Raw genomic sequence first — 19741 nt, forward strand, 5'->3', positions numbered from 1 at the left:
TGGAAGTGAATTTTAAGCTGTCGTCTTTGGGATAATGACTGAGAAGCTAACGTCATATTTTCAGTTAAACAATTTGTGAAATATGTGTGTATTTATTGTTACTATTTATACATAAGATTATAAACTGAAACTATATACTCCATTGCTGCTAATGCAGCTCTGTGTTAGAGGGAAAAAAAAAAGAGAGAACAAAATATTCAAAAGAAAAATATGGAAATAAGAAAAACATAATTCAAATGTTTTTTTTTTTTTGTTTAAATCAACCAAACACACAAATCAATGTCTTGCAGCCAAAAGAATATAATTGTGAGTAGTTGTAAGGCAATGCATTTTTTTACTCAATTATTTGAAACTAGTAGTATGACGGAGGAGGAGGAGACGAAGCATACGAGACACTTGGAATCGGTGGTAGAGACGTGTCCGGGTAGGAAGGAAGCGGTGGTGGTGAAGATGTGTATGAATATTCAGGTGTTGGTTCGTAAGTAGGAGGTGCTTGTGTTGGTGGAGGATGGCTTTCTGTACATCCCTTTGCTGGTGGTGGAGACTGGGCTGGTGGATAGTAGTACTCAGTTGGTGGTGGAGGACTTGGTGTTTCCGATGGATAGTATACCGGTGATGGTGGTGGTGAACTTGGTGTTTCTGATGGATAGTATACCGGTGATGGAGGGGGTGGGCTTTGTTCGGGTGCATAGTATACTGGTGTTGGCGGGGGTGGGCTTTGTGTTTCCGGTGCATAGTATACTGGTGTTGGCGGGGGTGGGCTTTGTTCCGGTGCATAGTATACTGGTGCTGGCGGTGGTGGACTTTGTGTCTCCGGTGCATAGTATACTGGTGTTGGAGGGGGAGGGCTTTGTATTTCCGGTGCATAGTATACGGGTGATGGTGGTGGTGGGCTTTGTGTCACTGGTGCATAGTATACAACAGGCGGTGGCGGAGATGATTCAGGACATGGTGGTGGTGGACTTGGAGGTGGTGGAGGTGGAGATGAGTATACGTATGGTGAAGGTGGAGGAGATGAGTACACGTAAGGTGGTGGAGGAGGAGATGAGTATACGTAAGGTGGTGGTGGAGATGAGTATACATAAGGTGGTGGTGGACTTGGAGGAGGGGGAGGTGGAGATGAGTATATGTAAGGCGGTGGTGGACTTGGAGGAGGCGGAGGTGGAGATGAGTATACGTAAGGCGGTGGTGGAGGAGATGAGTACACGTAAGGTGGAGGAGGAGGAGATGAGTAGACATAAGGTGGTGGTGGAGGAGGAGATGAGTATACGTAAGGCGGTGGAGGAGATGGAGATGGTGGTGGTGGTGGAGGGTAAGCTCGAACAGTAGGCGACATCTTGGACAACGGTGGTGGAGGCGGAGAGTATGCTCTCACGGTAGGCGACATCTTAGACGACGGTGGTGGCGGCGGAGAATAAGCTCTCACGGTGGGAGACATCTTAGACGACGGTGGTGGAGGCGACTTGTAAACATAAACAGGTGGAGGAAGCTTCCTCACAACAGGTGACATCTTAAACGTAGGTGGCGGTGGAGAGAAAATATTATAACAACCAAACTTGCTACAATCAACAGGACGAGCCAACAGAGATAAACACTCCTTAACCGATCTCTGACGAGCCACACCGGTTAAACAGTTCATGGAACCGTTCACAATAGCGTCTGCCACCGATAGAGCGGCGCATATAGGAGCACGACCGGTGAAGAAGTTGGAAGAGTAAGTGAAGTTCTCAAGGTTAGGAAGCTGGCAGATACTCGGAGGAATGACTCCAGTGAAGCCATTGTTAGCCACGTGAAGCTCTTCTAAACTCTTCATGTTACCGACGCTAGCCGGTAACGGACCACGTAGACGGTTCGAACTGACGTCGAAAACCGTCACTTTCTTGAGGTTACCGATCTGAGGAGGTAAACAACCGGTTAAGTTATCGTTAGAGAGGATAAGCTCGTTGAGTGTTTTCCCCATTTGACCGATACTTCCAGGTATGCATCCTCCAAGATCGTTGTCCGCAAGAACCAAAGCAGAGACCGGAGAGTTCCCCATGTTCTTGGGGATCCCAAACCGGAACCTGTTATGGTTCAAGAATATAGCGTCGAGCTTTTTATCGAAGAGCTTCCACGGGATCTTGCCTTCGAACTCGTTGTAGCGGAGGTCCAAGAACTTAAGGGACGGTAAAGAGAGGACAACCTTAGGGAACTTACCGACGAATCGGTTGTTGCTAAGATCAAGCTCGTAGAGAAGCTTCATGCGGTTGAATGAGAGAGGGACTTCACCGCAGAAACGGTTTGAGTTAAGGTGGAAGAGAGCGAGGTCACAAAGGAGACCAAGCTCGGATGGTAAGTAACCAGCCATGTCGGCATGGTTAAGGTCAATGCCTGCAACGACTCTTGTTTTGTTGTATGCGCCAGGAAGAGGAGCGCAGTAGATTCCATTGTAGGAGCAAACATCTGAGCCGTTCCAGTTGGCTGTGAAGTTGAAAGGGTCAGAGAAGATTGCTAGTTTCCATGATTGGAGAGCGATGTAGGCTTCACGTAGCTTCGGGTTCTCGAACTTGAGTTTCGGGTCTACTTTGATATGAACACCCAAGCCACTTTCAGCAGCTTTGATCTGTAGTAAACAAAGGGAAGAGAGAAAAAGGAAAAGGAAGATACGAAGAGGATGGAACAGCATTTTTTTTATGGGTCAAGAAACCCACTTTTTTACATATTATGAACATCTATTATCCCTATGTGCTCCATCTTTATAAAACAGTTTAGAAACTCTAGAGTCGTAAGTTCGTAACTCTTTCCATCCTCTAGTTGTCTTTATTTTTTACTGAATTTGTCAATCAGTGACATGGTTACACGTTGAGGAAAACGTAGAGGAGACTAAAAAGAGCTGACCTTTGCGCAGAGATGAAACCATCGTCACTGGTTTTCACAAACTTGTATGCACGTTCTGATGCTTGAGAATAAAATAATTAGCCGTCAACGATTGATCAGATAAAATATTATAAAATATGTTTATAACTTAAAATGACAATAATGCACGATCTATGAAGTAGAAACGGTCAAGGAAAGACAAACATGCTCGCACGACCAAATGGGAACAGAATGTAGACGCATGTTTGTCACAAAAACGTGTATACCTATCATCATTTCCCTTGATCTTTCGACGAGCATATATATATATACCAAGTTTATTCTTATGATTATGAGTTGTTCGCCACTTGATAAGTCTTCCAAATGTGAGCAACAAGCATACACTCAAAATAATCCGAATAACGTGATCCTGGCCTCTCTGTTTTCGTTCTTTATAGTGTTTGGAAAGCAACATAGATCTTTAACATATGGACAAGAAATCTTACAGAGACGCTCGGGAAAGAAAAAGGGTGATTGTCTGGTACAAGATGATGGTATGAGTTCAGCTAGATGACACAACATCAAGCATGGAGTATTAAATTATAGAATAAGTTGTGCATTCGTCTGATCAAACCAATTATACGAAAATCAAAATCTGTATATTCTACAGAAAATGAGGTGTCACATTAAGGTTAGAATTTCCATGGCTAGAAATCTCCAGAGCAGACTTAGGTACATCGATCGCTATGAAACATTCACTTTTTCCTTCAAATTTTAAATAGCTATTATATATAAGATTTATGGGTCCGAACTGCAGAAATTATCTTTTTATTAAGATTCATCTTAAAATACTTAGGTTTCCAAGATCTTAGAGTTGACATCAAGAGAAAAGAGAAAGTAGGCCCAATGTTGGAAAAGGTTTTCTGTGTTTCATCTTAGAGGCAATACATCTGTATATATAGGTTAAACCAATAAACCTAGTTTCCTAAAATATAAAGATCACAATACAATACGAGATGTACATAAGGCGAAGCACATGTTTTTACGTATTTTCAACCTGTTCTGGGGATTGATCCAAGGTGATGCATAGTCTAAAAAATAGATCAAACAATATCTAACATTGATCACCCATACCTCAACCAAACTTGAATGCTTGATCAAGTAAAGACGAAACCAAAGAAAATAATGATACATACAGCAACCATGGGACCATTATGTACGGTACATGTATCATGATTTTTTTGCATTGTTCTTAGTCAATGATTTCATGCGATATTAGAAGGCCAGACCAGGCCAGGCCAGGCCAGAGCCTTAATTAAGCCAATTGAGCAACATAGGATTTAGAGTTTGCAAAGGAAGATAATTGATTTGTGGCTTCGAATATCAGCCCAAATTGTACTAACCAATCAATATAGGCCCACAAAACGTTCGAAACGTGTCGAAACTATCTTTTGATGATTGATACTGATAATTTGGGGTTTTTATAAGAATAAATCAGAACCAAAGACTAGTGCCATCACGTGTAATGGATAAGCCTATATCCGCATCGAACATTTCCGGTGATAACTTAATATATTCACCCTACTTATCGCATGATCAGCTTAAAAATAGGAGAAAAAAAATCAAATGAACAAAGATAACCTTAGATACGTTGAACCTAGTCAACTTCTCAGATTCACTGAACCTGGACGTATTTGTGGTTTACTCTACTTCTAGTTTCCGCGTCAGACGAAGATAATCCAGGGAACAAATCTACTGAAGTGACATAAGTGGAAGATGAAGAAGATCTAAATACAGGTTAACTTGCTTTGGATAAAACCTGTAGTGGAGTTAAAACATCACTATTGTTAAAATTTAACCATAAACTTAATAGACTGTACCATCTCTCTTTTCCCAAAACAGCACACAATTCACTATGCTGTTTATCGACTAGTTAATGTTTGATTATTCTGATTTGATAAAAGTGATTCGCTTTGAAGTGAATGTATTTGGACGCTATTGAGGCTCTAAAAATTAATCAACCAGAACATCCCAAAACTGTAATTAACTTAAAAGGGATTTATGGTTTCTCCGTTAACACAACACGCCGTTAATCCCTTATTCACCATCATTTCAGCACCATGTTGTCATTTTTTACCATTTTGTCGTTTACTCCGTCAAATAGTCAAAAGGCTTTGTCAACACAATGAAAACATCACTAAATAAATAGTAAATATAATATTCATGTGTATATATAACAATTCGCCGAAGAGAGGAGGAGCCAGGAAAAGGGCATATAAAATGGTAGAGATTCCGAGAAGATTTAACATACTCGCTGCGGCTTTTGATGTCGAGGCGGCGCGTGCACGTCCGCCGTGCGATAGCAGCAGCGGAAGCGATCACTTCCCTGATGAGACAGCCGATCTTTGGGATCTGGTCGAATCTTTTATGGACAGCGAAGTGAAAGCTTTACCAGAGGATATTCCTGTGGAAGATAAAGATGATAAGTCTGACGTTGATGATGATTATGAAGATGTGAAGGAGAGGTTACGGGAGATTTGTGAAAATCTCGGTGGCGGCGGAGAGCGGCAGAGAATAATCGAGGAGGTAGTAAATGCGAGTGAGATCGTCGGACAGAAACGCCTCTTGATGGCTTATTTACGCGACAAAGGTTTCGATGCAGGTACTAACACTAATGCTGTCTTTACTAGGAAATTTACATTTTGTATGTATTTAGTTTTGAGGGGAATTGGTCAAGGTTTCAACCTCGTTAACAAACTTTATTTTTGTTGGTGGTTTATCTTATTATCTATATTGATTAAGACTTACAAAGGAAATGGGTGGTTTAGAGGCATTATTACAAAAAATGATCGAGAATTAAGCTGCTCTTGTGATTGGATAATGATTTTGTCAAGAAAATAACACATTTGAGCTTCAAGATTGATTGGTCATTTATTACTAGTAGAGATTTCTTGGCATACATCGCATGTATAAGTAGATCCACAATAAGATAGATGTATGAATATTGTATAACATAACTCTCTACCTTCGTAGTATTTGAAACTGAGTCATATAGTTGGATTTTGTAGAATATCCTTGATTATTATTAAGTTTTTTTTTAAGGAAAATTTAATAAGTTGGTGGATCTCATTTGCAATGCATAAAAGATGTATATGTGTACATATGTATTAAGGGCATCTCCATCCCAACTCCATTTTTTCCTCTAAAATGGAGTAAAAGTAGATATGAAGTAAGAAATGCTCCAACCCAACTCCATATTTCACTCCATAATGAAATTTATTCCATAAATGGAATAGTTTATTTTTTGTTTGTTCATCACTCCATAATAGAGTGGGAAATGGAGTAGGGTTGGAGCAATTTTACTCCATTTTCACTTTTACTCCATTTTGGAGGAAAAAATAGAGTTTTACATTGGAGATGTTCTAATACCACAGTGGATTTTGGTATTTAAATGTGCAAATACTGAAATTAGAAGATGATCCATATGTACTAGATAAACCTGTACGCAAGTAGTACGTAGGGTTACAAACAATGAATAGGTTGGATCCACATAACCATATAAAAGTGACTACGCTTGATGATCGTATTTTCTTTTAATATTTGAATTTTTTGTACTTGTGTATATAAATGTACGATATTCATACTAATGGATACTCTTTATGATTTGTGATTCACATGAGAATATACTAAAATGGAAAGATGAATATATTACATAGGTCTTTGCAAGTCCAAGTGGGAGAGATTTGGCAAGAACACGGCCGGGAAGTACGAGTACGTTGACGTTAATCGAGGAGATAAGAACCGCTTCATCGTCGAGACAAATCTTGCCAGCGAATTCGAGATTGCTAAGCCTACGACAAGATACCTTTCTCTCTTAGCTCAACTACCACGTGTCTTCGTGGGAACACCTGAAGAGCTGAAAAAGTTTGTAAGAATCATGTGCTTTGAGATAAGACGGTCGATGAAGCGAGCGGAGATTCACGTGCCACCGTGGAGGAGGAACGCCTACATGCAAGCCAAGTGGTTTGGTCACTATAAACGAACCTCTAATGAAGTGGTAACTAGGGTTAAGAGCTGTGGCTGTGGACCACGTGTTGGGTTTGAGGGGTTGGTTAAAACGGCAACGTTTAACGGCTATAAGGAGGTGGAGAGGAAGAGGCAGGGTTTAAAAGTTGGCCAGCTCACGGTGGCTTTCACCGGCAGTGGGGTGAGGTTGTCATAGTCAAAGAACAAAGCATAGGGCTTTGCGAGTTTATAGTTGTGAGTTTTGAATTACTTTGTAAATATAAGATAAGTTTGAAGTGAGGGGTGTCACAGAAGCAATCATCATCTATTATAAAGTTGTAGATTGTGTTTCTCTAGCAGCGTATATGTTAATTTTTAGTTGGGCCTTTCAAGTTTTGGCCCGTTATTTTACTGGCCCGACTCCATGTATCCGGAAGTTTAAAATATACAATTATTGGAGATAAACAAATGATAGCATAGTAAACCATACCACTTTAATTACAACTTTACAAGTGGTGGAAGATAATGATATCAAACAAATTTAAAAGTACACTTCGAATTAAACTATTAAACAAATTTCATGAAACTTTCAAAACAAAAGAATACATCCAAATCCCAAGGAGGACTTTGTGACACATAATAGTATAGAAAAACAGTAAAACTCATACAAAACGAAAATATTTAAGCAGTATATTTGTTTCGCAGGCTTTAGTAAACAAAATTGATGTATTTATTATGCACATTACTTAGACAAATTAAATGATGCTGTCGAGTATTATTTGCATGTAGCCTAATTTCATAGTAGCATAGTACAAACTAAAATAACAAAACAATAAAAGAGGAATGAAACAAACAGAAACCTAATGACTTTCGGTATTTAAAGTCTCAATAACACCTTCTTTAATAATGTCTGTTGGATAATTCCAAGCTTGTGGAAACTTAACATATTATTAGATGTTTAATATGTTAAGATAAACACAATAAGGAAACCTAGAAATAGGAAAAGGAAGTTTCTATTTAGGTTAGGTTTGTGTTTTCCATATCCCACATGTTAAAGGGAATTGTCTTTCATATAAATATAGGTCTAATGGAGAGGTGTTCCATATGATCTAAGTGAAACATATTGAGAGCTTTAGTTTTGAGTAGTTTCTAAAGCTAATAAGAAAAGTTGTTCTTATAACTCTTTGTGTTTCTAAGAGATCTGAATTGGTATCAGAGCCTCAGGTTGGAGACTCGATCTAAGCTTAAGTTGTAGCTTAAGATCCTGGTGCTTGTGAACAAGAGATCGCGACGGCAAGATGGCTGACGTGACTAGGGCTCCACGCACGAAGGACTTTGGATCTACATCCATCCAATGTCCGATGTTGTCATCGACAAACTACACAGTTTGGTCGATGAGGATGAAGGTTCTACTACGTGTTCATGAAGTGTGGGACACAATCGAACCTGGTTCAGATGATCAAAAGAAGAACGATGTTGCGATAGCTCTTTTGTTTCAATCTGTTCCCGAAACATTGATTCTCCAGGTGGGAGAACAAACCGCATCAAAAGAGATCTGGAACGCCATCAAGTCGCGACACCTAGGAGCTGATCGTGTAAGGGAGGCGAGACTTCAGACGTTGATGGCGGAGTTTGACAGGTTGAAGATGGATGATTCAGATACGGTCGATGACTTCGCGGGGAAGATATCGGGCCTATCATCCAAAGCAACCTCTTTGGGGGAAAACATAGAAGAATCCAAGATGGTCAAGAAGTTCTTGAAGGGTCTTCCAAGACACAAGTATATCCAGATCGTAGCATCACTTGAGCAAGTCCTAGATCTCAACTCGACGGGGTTTGAAGACATAGTTGGAAGGCTTAAGGCGTACGAGGAGCGTGTAGGAGAAGAAACTCAGAAAGAAGACCAAGGGAAGCTAATGTTTTCGAACAATGAAGAGCATAGTCAGAGGGGCTATGAGAATTCCCGTGGTAGAGGAAGAGGACGGAACGGTAGAGGCAGAGGTCGAGGTAGGTCACACAACCAAAACCGTGCGTCACACACCGAAGATAACAACTCGGAAAAGAATCGTTCAAAGCTGATATGTTGGAGATGTGACAAGCCTGGTCACTACGCAACTGTCTGTCCCGAGAAGTCAGAGAAGGATCAAGAAACCAACCTAAACGAGACAGAAGAGGCCGATGCACTCTATGTACACGAGGTGGTGTTTTTGAACGAAGATAAGGTGATTCCGAAGAATCTTGATATCAACAAAGGCGATGCAAGTGTCTGGTATTTGGATAATGGAGCGAGCAATCACATGACAGGGAATAAGGAGTTCTTTTCGAGTTTGAATCTCAACACCAAAGGGAAGGTGAAGTTTGGTGATGGATCGTGTGTTGACATTGTAGGAAAGGGTGTGGTTACCTTTGTGTGCAAGACTGGAGAGAAGAAGGCACTCAAGGACATATACTACATACCCGATCTGAAGCACAATATATTGAGTCTTGGGCAAGCAACAGAGAACGGATGTGAGGTTAACATGAAAGATGTCTACTTAACGCTCACAGATTCGCATGGAAGGTTGCTAGTTCGTGTGACAAGATCTCCAAACCGTCTCTACAAGACCCCTATGGAGATAAGCTACCCGGAGTGTTTACATGTCAGGGACGATGATGCTACATGGAGGTGGCATGCTCGACAAGGACATATATGCTATGGAGTGATGAACAACATGGTAAGGAAGGAGATGGTTGTAGGAATGCAGAGTGTAACACACGAAGAAGGCGTGTGTGACATATGTCTCGCAGGGAAGCAAACAAGACACCCATTCCCGAGTGTAACACACGAAGAAGGCGTGTGTGACACATGTTTCGCAGGGAAGCAGATCAGACATTCATTCCCGACTAAGGCCATGGTTTGTACATCAAAGCCAGGGAGATTATTGCTTGGAGATATGTGTGAACGAATCGCACCACCAACGCCAGCAGATAATCGTGAGGCATTCTATCGGTTCAAAAGATTTCACACCGATAGAGGAGGAGAGCGTGCCTCAGCTATGTTCAATCTAGGTTGCACCGATAGAGGAGGAGAGGTTGCCTCAGATGTGTTCAATCTAGGATGCACCGATAGAGGAGGAGAGATTGCCTCAGATGAGTTCAACCTATCTTGTGAAGAAGATTGGGTTGAAGCTATGGAAGACGAGTTGGAGTCTATCACAAGAAACAAGATATGGGAGCTTGTAGATAGACCGACTGGTTCTAAGAAGAAAAGAGAAGAGGATCGAGTTTGTGTGTTACACAAGACGTTGCATGTGTTACGCCAGGCACCCAGAGCATGGAGTGTAAAACTCGATCAGGTTCTCAAGGAGATGAGATTTGAGAAGTGCACGAAGGAACCATCAGTGTACTGCAAGACTGAAGGAGGAGACGTCTTGATCATTGCCATCTACGTTGATGATCTATTTGTGACAGGAACTTCACTTAAGGTGATTAGGCAATTCAAGGAGGAGATGTCTAAGAAGTTCGAGATGTCAGATCTAGGTAAGCTAACGTACTACCTTGGCATAGAGGTGATTCAAGGAGCAGACGGAATCAGAATAAAGCAAGAGAGGTATGCTCAAGGAATCCTGTGTGACACAAAGATGGAAGTGTGTAACACGACTCACGTAGGAGTGTGCAACACGACTCACGGAGGAGTGTGTGACACAAAGGTGGAAGCGTGTGACACAACGCACGTACCAATGGAGTCAAGGTTCTCAAAGGCTGAAGATGAACCAGAGATAAATCAGTTGGGTGTTGAGCAGAAGGCCGACATCCTTCCCAGAGCTCATGTACGCAAGATGGCGGATGTGACCAGAGTTATCATCGCAGTGAGCTTCAGCCACAAGACTCATCGCAACTTAAGTGAAGAGGTCATGAGAAGGTTCTACAAGAACTGGGCCGATTCTAAGAAGAAGCAGTACGGAAGCAAGGAGAGCATCCGGTCTAACCTTGAGAAAGATGTGAATCCAATGGGTGGATTTGCACACCATGGTGTGGTGGAGGATGATTACTTGATGATTGAGTTCAAGCAAATGAGGAGCTTAATCGGAGTTCAAGAAATTGATCTCCCTAATTCAAGTTGGAATTAAGGGGGTGAATGTTGGATAATTCCAAGCTTGTGGAAACTTAACATATTATTAGATGTTTAATATGTTAAGATAAACACAATAAGGAAACCTAGAAATAGGAAAAGGAAGTTTCTATTTAGGTTAGGTTTGTGTTTTCCATATCCCACATGTTAAAGGGAATTGTCTTTCATATAAATATAGGTCTAATGGAGAGGTGTTCCATATGATCTAAGTGAAACATATTGAGAGCTTTAGTTTTGAGTAGTTTCTAAAGCTAATAAGAAAAGTTGTTCTTATAACTCTTTGTGTTTCTAAGAGATCTGAATGTCTGGTCCCTCTTTCTCTCTCTCTTACATACGAAGCAATGAAGAAGCTCTACCGGAAAGGCACCGTACACCCCTCGCCTCAGATAAAATCCGACGACCACCTTCTCTCTCTTCTTCCCGTTGCCATCTTCTCACTAGCGGCGGTTCTTTCTCCAAAAGACCGTGAAGTCTTGGCTTACCTCTTGTCAACAGCCTCTTACTCCAGCAACCGAAACTATACTTCTCGCATGAATAAGACCAAACTCCACGAAAAGTCCCGTTTAGACAATCACTCGCCTCTCTTCCACTGTGACTGTTTCAGCTGCTACACGTGTTACTGGGTCAGATGGGACTCTTCACCAAGTCGTCAGCTGATTCATGAAATCATCGACGCTTACGAAGACAGCTTGGAGAAGAAGAAACACACCAAGAAGAAGAAAAACGTAAGTGGGAAGAAAGATCGGAGAAAGCGTTCAGGGAAGTCTTCAGCTCTCGCTAGTCCTAGCTTTGGTACAAATGATTCGGAGAGTCTAAGTCAGGTCACTGAGTCTATAGCAAGTTCGTGTGCATGTTCGAGTTCGAGCAAGTTAGTTGAGGGGATTGGTGGTTGCAACGGCGGTTTGGAATCTACGGAAGAGTTCCATGCGGGAGACGGTAGCGAAGAGGCGGAGGAGGAGAAGGGGTCCGTTAGGAGGTTTGTGAGTTTCATAGGTGAGAAAGTTTTTGGTGTTTGGGGATGAGAATATTTACAAGAAATAAAAAGCTATAAATGTTTGTTGCTTTGTGTTAATTCACTTGGATCTTTGTAGGCCAAACTGTTTGATTACCGAACGTTTTCATGTGTAAGCATTAACTGTACTATAATGCAACAAAATATCATTGTATTTTAACATCTTAATTATATAAAAAAAGTTAGTATAGTTGGCATTAGCTGTACTATAATACAACAAAAACATTATTGTATAACATCTTGATTATGTAAAAAAGTTAGTATAGTTGCACGTATTTAGTACGTTGTATTCATTCATACACATTGTGGGATTACAACACAAAATGCTCAAACTTTCATAAATTATTGTTTTCTTACCGCCAGAATTGAACGACTTATATTATTGAGCAAAATTCAAAGTAGAATTGTTACTTCCTAGATACTTAGCTAGACATATTTAATTGACTATATAATAAATAAAAGTATCACCTGGGGTCCAACGATATCTTTTGTGCTGACCACTACCACAGCCAATTCTAATGCTTCCCATGAACTGTTCTCTTCACATAGTTTGTCTGTACATTATTGCCTTTTGCGGGTCACCCCATCTGGTCCCTTTCATCAAAGCGTAAAGTCTAAACTCCAAAAGTCGATTCGTAATCTGATAGTGGAATATAAAATAAAAAATCGTTTCGTAACTTTTTTCATGGATGTCAATTGAGTACAACTCCTCGCTTCCTCATTATCATTATCAGATCCTATTCTTGTTTTAGCATAGTCAAGTTCCATTTAATTCAGACTAACATTACTCGAGGGAGATTTTAAAACCCTATGTTAAAATTATTCTTTGTTTACCGTACCCCATCCCCTTATCCACCTTACCATTTTTGTTTCACTCGATTTTTTGTTCAAATGCAATTCCAAAGAAGTAAATAAACTTTCTGAACCATGTCAAAGCTTGTAACTAGCAAAAGTAATCAGAAGTGATCGAATCATTATTCTCTGTCTCTTGGGTATGGTTTGTTAAGCACGAACAAATAAATAATTCAACTATCTTTTTCAGACAAAACGAGGGAACTAAATCCTAGAAATGCGGGATATTCTGTACATAGGGTTTCACAAGTAAATAGAAAAAGTGGAGACACGATGGCTCAGGTCTCGGTGTGACACTTTTTACTCTTACACTTCCCCGCACAAGAAAAAATATTATTTCTGTTTGAACTGAAATGTCAGATGATAGATGTCATTAGTCATAGCGATGTAGCTTTGTTACTTCTTTCTTTTATGAAAAGAAAATGTCAGAGGAGGCGTGTTCGAGATGTTTTAATAATCTCAATAGTTTGGACTAAAAAGTCTAGGCAACGTCTTTTACTTGTTCTGTATGTCAAGGCACATTAGTTTGATTTTTTGTCTAAACTGTGCGAAAAGTTATAACTTAAAGCCAAGCGAGTATTTTACAGTACTCTTAATTCATTCACACTTTTTGTTTTCACTTTCATCAAAGTGAAAACCAAACCAAACATAAAATGATCCAAACAAAATTTATTAATGTTTATTGGTTGTATGAACAAATTATACAAATGCAAATAGAGTAAAGAGTAAATAAGATTGTCACAATTTTCATAAGAAAGAGCCATCAAATAGTAACATTTCTCGAATTTCACTTTCCCTTTGTTTATATGTTTCATTTTTAGTAGATTTCTGTGGCAATACGAAACGAAATGGGCCGTAGTCCGTTGAACCAAAAGGATTCTATAATTTTGATTGGCCCTTTCATATTTTAAAACACTTCAACTGCTCTGTGTATATAATTAATTTTGATATGAACCTGAAGTCCCATTGACAGTTTGTAACTTTGTACATTTCTTGCTTTTTTGGGTTCAATTTTTACTTTTAAAGGCGATGGTCCAATAAAGAGTGCCTTACTAGGCCATTGTTGGATTTAGAAGTTATTTACCTCCTCTGTCAAAGTAGACTCACGCAAAAGCTGAGCCGGGCTCAAATAGACAGGCGCAATGTTCCATCGCGTTGTTATCTCCAACTCGGTAAATTAATTCCATTGCACATAGCTCTCTTACCAATATTTCAATTTTCTGTGATAAGTTGTTCGCACTAAATTTAATAATTAGAACTAAAATTCGGTGAAATTGATCGAAATTTTGGAAATTGACGACTAGCCTCATCATTCATACATATTTCTATTTTAATTATGTTGCGCGGATAAATTTGCTGATTACTGTAGCACATTTTAGTATTTCAAATTTCTCAATCCAACCAATTAGCTTTAATTAATCAAAATCCACATTTATAACTAAAACAGTATTTTGTTATAATAAAACCTTATGATTTTAGGAAAATTGAATGCGTCAGTAATCTGAATATTGTCCACAGAGATAACTAATTATCCAGTCGGATCAAAGTGAAGAAATAATTGTTATCTCATCATTCGCATTTTTCGATTCAAAAAATAACTTTTTTTATAAAAAAAAGTGTGGACGAGCAACAATCAGATCGTCAACCAATAAATAGGACGACTGAAACGATATATCACGGCCAAATCTATTTCCCTCGCCAAGATTCATTCAAGGACTCAGAGACACCGTACTCTCTCTTGCCCGATTAGAAGAACCACGAGGTTTTCGTTTTCCAAGATCAATAGTAATCAAACTCAAAAATATCTCTACTTCAGAAATCAAAATCAGTTAAGCAAAACAGAGAAAGAAAGTAGAAAGACTAATCACTAAAGTATCATTATCATTGCGGGTGCTGCTTGGGTGAGGTCTAGTTTCCAGAGGTGTATTTATAGTATTTGATACAGAATGATGCCCTAGAAACCCTCCGGGCAAAATAAAAAGAATTCGTTTGGGCCTTTGGGTCGAGAGCCCAACTAATATCCTAATAGTTTCACTCACTGATACTAATCAGCCATTAAAACTCAAAGGCCTAAACTACGAAGGCCCATTACTATTGGGCCTTTAATAGACGGATACACGATATCACTAAAAACACCCTTTGCCTTGTAGGATGATGAGTCAATAAATGTTCCTGACGAGAATGCAACTTCGTCCGGACATAAACTGAAGATCGGTGTTGTTCTCTCTGGAGGACAGGCACCCGGTGGGCACAATGTCATCTCTGGACTGTTCGGTAAGTGTTTTTTTAAAATGACATATTTTTTAAATGTCAAGATGATTGCTGTCTTTTACCATTGTAGTTTTAAAGGTGAAGTTTTGATTTTTAATTTTTGTTTTTTGGATTTAGATTACTTGCAGGAGCGTGCTAAAGGAAGTACGTTTTATGGGTTCAAGGGTGGTCCAGCTGGTATCATGAAATGCAAATACATTGAGTTGAATGCTGAATACATTCATCCTTACAGAAACCAGGTACTTGGACTGCTTATTGTCTGTGGATCAAAAGGCTAAAACTTTGTCATTGATTAGGATTCTCTTTTGGTCTCAACAGGGTGGTTTTGACATGATCTGCAGTGGAAGAGACAAGATTGAAACCCCTGAGCAGGTTGACTATTATTTTTTTAATTGTTGCTTCCAAAGTTGCATGCAGTGGGTAATTAATTGTATGTTGGCTAACTGTGCAGTTTAAACAAGCTGAAGAAACAACAAAGAAGCTTGATTTGGACGGATTGGTTGTTATCGGTGGAGATGACTCCAACACCAATGCTTGCCTCCTCCTTGCTGAAAACTTCAGGTAATCCTTGGACTCGAATCTTTCCATGCCTGTTGTTGAAACTTATTTATATTGGCCTAGAAGATCCATGTGAATTGAATCTTTAATGCTTTGCTGATTCAGCATTTTGACTTCATTTTTTTTAATTGTGTGATTAGGAGTAAGAACTTGAAAACTCGACTCATTGGGTGCCCCAAGACCATTGATGGTGATTTGAAATGCAAAGAGGTTCCTACTAGTTTTGGATTTGATACAGCTTGCAAGGTGACCTTCCTTTTGCTTTTCTCTCACTACTTAGTATCATATGTTGTTGAATCTGTTTGTCTGTTACATCAAAAGAAATGTGTTGAAGGAAGCCTACTAACATTCTGTTTCTTATGCAGATTTACTCTGAAATGATTAGAAATGTCATGATTGATGCAAGATCAACTGGAAAATACTAACATTGTAAGTAATTGGTCAAACAGAAATTCTTGAAGTTGCATCATTTCTGTTGTGCCCCATTTGTGTACTGTTGTATCACATTTTTATTGCAGTTGTACGACTCATGGGTCGTGCTGCTTCCCACATTACGCTTGAGTGTGCCTTGCAAGCTCACCCAAACATAACCATTATTGGAGAGGAGGTACGTCATTGTGAATCTAATAGATTCAGAGAGACCTCCCATTGCGTCAGTAGATCAGTCTATATTTACTCAGCTTTGATCTGGAAATACCCTTTATGCAGGTGTCTGCCCAGAAGCAGACTTTGAAGAATGTCACGGATTACATGGTAGATGTTATCTGCAAGCGTTCTGAACTTGGTTACAACTATGGTGTTATACTCATTCCAGAAGGTTTGATCGATTTTATTCCTGAGGTTTGTTTCCACTGCTAAACACAGAGTTTACCACTTTCAAGACAGTTAATATAATATGATTGTTCTTAACTAATGATCACTTTTGACTTGTCAGGTCCAGGTGCTTATCGCTGAGCTGAATGAAATTTTGGCAAATGAGGTTGTTGATGAAAGTGGAGAGTGGAAGAAGAAGCTCACGGAACAGTCCCTGAAGCTCTTTGACCTTCTACCTGAAGCGATTCAGGAACAGCTGATGCTCGAGAGAGACCCACACGGAAATGTCCAGGTAATTAATCATAATCTTGTTTTCCACCAAGAAGCAGCTAACTTTCGTCTCTCATGTTTTGTTAATAAATATAATTTTTTCATCTTGATAGGTGGCCAAGATTGAGACAGAGAAGATGCTTATTCAAATGGTGAAACTGAATTGGAGAAAAGAAAGCAAGCTGGTTCTTACAAGGGACAGTTCATGGGGCAGTCTCATTTCTTCGGGTACTTTCTCAAACTGCCATAATCAACGTCAAGCAAACAATCTCTATTTAATGGTCTAATCAACATGAAAACATGTATGAAGGAAGATGTGGTTTGCTACAAATTTTGATGCCACCTACTGTTATGCACTTGGTTATGGCGCTGGAGTACTCCTCAACAGTGGGGAAACCGGACTGCACGAGCCACGAGGAATGGGCTTTGAAGAACCGATACATCAGCCCTGGTCCGTTACAATTTTTTGTTTTGTTATAAAACGATGCGCATCTTTTTATGGTTCTCATCATGTTATTATTGATTTGCAGGTCCAATCCAATTCACAGGACCTGGTTCAAATGCTCTCAGCCACACTCTACTACTTGAGCTCGGGGTTCAATAATCTCTCGATTAACCGGTCTCCTTTCATTCTCTTGGGTTTCTGCTTTCCTTGGGAGTTTCACGTTTATTCGTTCTTTCTTATCCTGAGAGGTCTACATGTTACGGTTAAGCTTTCATCACACTTTGACACTAATGTAATGTTTTCTTCCCCTTCTGTTCTTTTACATGTAATAATGTCATAATGTGCACAACAGAGTCTAAAATATAAAGTTGAGGCAATCTATATCAGAACAGAGCTTCCCCGCTCTTATTTACGACCATTTCTTTCATCATATGGTTTAGCCTCTCTCTCTCTCTCTCCTTGTGTCTATTCAGAAAGGACCAAAAAAGGAGGGGGAGTTGTGTTGGTTGATCACGGGACATGAGAGACCCCGACTCACGTGACCTTTCGGTTGGTTAACTATTCTTAATTTCTGACTTAAGTCACTTTTATATAACATTTTTTTTGTAAACCACTTTTATATAAACATGCTAAATGCTAAAGAAAAAAGAATTAGATGGAAGCACATAGAATCAAATGCTGAGATACTGCTACTCTTAAAGAAAATAATCTCAAATACTCTCCCTCTAAAACGTATTTTATTTTGATTTACTTTTTACTGCCAATCTAAACTATACTAAAAGCTAAATATAAAGCCCTCTGAAGCATGCCACGTCGGATGGAAAAATCGTCCAGTAGTAATGCAGCAAATAGCCACGTCATCGGCGTGTTAAGTTGGTTTGGGCTTCGTGTTTTATTAGGGCTTCTTCTCTTACTTTTAGCCAACCCTTCTCTGACGCTAAAGCCTCCTCCTCCAATGAATCTCCTGTAACGCCTTCTTACTCCATTGATTTGCCCCTTAAATCCGTTCATTTACTAGCTTCATCCCACTCCTCCCACTCTATAGCATGTAACCGACCTCACCATCTTCATATGTAACCGGCCGCCATTACCAGGAAAGCTATCAAAGAGATGAAAATCTTCAGAAAAGTACACCTAGCTTCTCGGCCCAATGACGAGCTCCAACAACAAGGTCTCCACTTCCTTTTTTTTCCAGTTGTTAATATCTCTTTTTCTGACTATATTCTTACATGTTTCCAGAAGAACACACAAGCGAATGATTTTGAAGATATCAGTGAGATTATTAAAGCACTAAACATCTCGACGGATGACTTTGCTATTAGAACGACCAGATTCTGGAAAATCAACTTTGCTCCTGGTTCTAGCAGATAAAAGTTTAAAGGTTAGTTAACCCATGAAGTTATTTAATATGCTCTAATATTCACATGAATCGTATGTTTGATATCTTTTTTTAATTTAATGGTCACATGTGTATTAAAAGGTTTTATTTTTCAGATAAAATTAGCCTTTTGATTTTTACATAAAACGTTTGTGAGAAGTGAGAATCTTCTATATAAAGTTTAGTTGCAGATTATAGGATCTTAGTTACTCCGAAAAGCCACACAGAGGATCTTAGCAAACCTTAGTTCTCTGCAGTACTGAACACTTTTTCCGACTCCCTGATGCCCCCCCCCTCTTGCCATACGCTTCAATAATGCCACTTCTTTTGAAAAGTTGACGGAATCCACAAAGCCGAAACCAACTGAACTTTTCCGGGTTTCGTCCGTCGGACCAACTACGTGCTTAGGCGAACACCAACAGACAGCTACCTGGTATGTTTTTATGATTTTAGGAGTTAGTTGGTTTCTGTTATATCACATACTTACAGATTTCCACTTAACAATTTTTTAGACATACTTGGTGAGGTAAGTGCAGTCAGGAGCACAATCAACGACCGTTCACAGGGGTCTCAACATGTAATGCGCTTACTCTACGTCTAGAGAGGTACTTAGGATTGTTTAATCTCGAGTGGTTATAGTCTATATTCATACGTATGCCTACTGTTGTCTCAACATCATTGCATTTTTTTCAGGGATGTAACCCTCTGTGTCAGTATATTTGACTCCTTAGCTATTTCCTTTCATAAATAATTTTAAAGCTACAGAAGTGAGCCAAAAATTGTCCTTGCCACCAGCATTAATCCAAAGATAGTTGGAGGTTGTAAATTTTACTATGTGTAGTTTATTCATTTTAATATAGCTTTGGAGTAATGCATTGCATATAATTTGTTTTTGACCGGATATAACTTCACATAAATTTGATGTATTCTTTGTAGGCCGGCTATTTCTGAGCTTAACATCTGGAACACATATTTACTTTGACACTGAGACAGCTCTAGGAAAAGAGAAGTTTGACAAGTAAGTACCACTCATTTTAAACACCATTTCGTCCACTTAGATTGTATTGGCATCTGATTTCCTCTTTCTTTGACTGTCTTCTCCCACTTAATAACCCCTACCAGACTGAGCTGATGGCACAGAGCAGACGGCGGCGTCGTCAAAGGTAGCTCATGTCCAGAAAATTGAGCCAC

The 19741-nt window shown here is 39.5% G+C and overlaps 3 protein-coding genes, 1 non-coding gene and 1 pseudogene across 4 annotated transcripts; 3 read left to right on the forward strand and 2 right to left on the reverse strand.

The window, feature by feature from the left end:
• Positions 1-120: 120 nt before the first annotated feature.
• On the reverse strand, positions 121-4487 carry LOC103836192 (leucine-rich repeat extensin-like protein 1). The gene has a single exon (XM_009112429.2). The coding sequence runs from the start codon at positions 2663-2665 to the stop codon at positions 353-355; it is 2313 nt and encodes a 770-aa protein (XP_009110677.2). The 5' UTR covers positions 2666-4487; the 3' UTR covers positions 121-352.
• A 297-nt stretch (positions 4488-4784) lies between these two features.
• LOC103836193 lies at positions 4785-7226 on the forward strand. The gene is made up of 2 exons (XM_009112430.3): positions 4785-5497; positions 6552-7226. The coding sequence occupies exons 1-2, from the start codon at positions 5059-5061 to the stop codon at positions 7055-7057; spliced, it is 945 nt and encodes a 314-aa protein (XP_009110678.1). The 5' UTR covers positions 4785-5058; the 3' UTR covers positions 7058-7226.
• A 4066-nt stretch (positions 7227-11292) lies between these two features.
• LOC103836194 (uncharacterized) lies at positions 11293-11973 on the forward strand. The gene has a single exon (NM_001317066.1). It carries the CDS (start codon positions 11293-11295, stop codon positions 11971-11973), a length of 681 nt encoding a protein of 226 aa, NP_001303995.1.
• A 1115-nt stretch (positions 11974-13088) lies between these two features.
• Positions 13089-19727, forward strand: LOC103836295 (annotated as a pseudogene).
• LOC117127595 lies at positions 14432-14565 on the reverse strand. The gene has a single exon (XR_004450615.1). It is a non-coding gene; the product is annotated as a small nucleolar RNA snoR111 (small nucleolar RNA).
• Positions 19728-19741: the final 14 nt, after the last annotated feature.

This window comes from Brassica rapa, chromosome A08 (genome assembly GCF_000309985.2).
Source record: "Brassica rapa cultivar Chiifu-401-42 chromosome A08, CAAS_Brap_v3.01, whole genome shotgun sequence".
Taxonomy (NCBI): Eukaryota; Viridiplantae; Streptophyta; class Magnoliopsida; order Brassicales; family Brassicaceae; genus Brassica; species Brassica rapa.

What these genes read in the sequence shown, in the direction of transcription:
- LOC103836192 (XM_009112429.2), bottom strand. Translation starts at nt 2,665, where the DNA reads ATGCTGTTCCATCCTCTTCGTATCTTCCTTTTCCTTTTTCTCTCTTCC.
- LOC103836193 (XM_009112430.3), top strand. Translation starts at nt 5,059, where the DNA reads ATGTGTATATATAACAATTCGCCGAAGAGAGGAGGAGCCAGGAAAAGG. An exon ending in CGACAAAGGTTTCGATGCAG is followed by an intron (nt 5,498 to 6,551) that starts GTACTAACACTA and finishes TATATTACATAG; the next exon opens with GTCTTTGCAAGTCCAAGTGG.
- LOC103836194 (NM_001317066.1), top strand. Translation starts at nt 11,293, where the DNA reads ATGAAGAAGCTCTACCGGAAAGGCACCGTACACCCCTCGCCTCAGATA.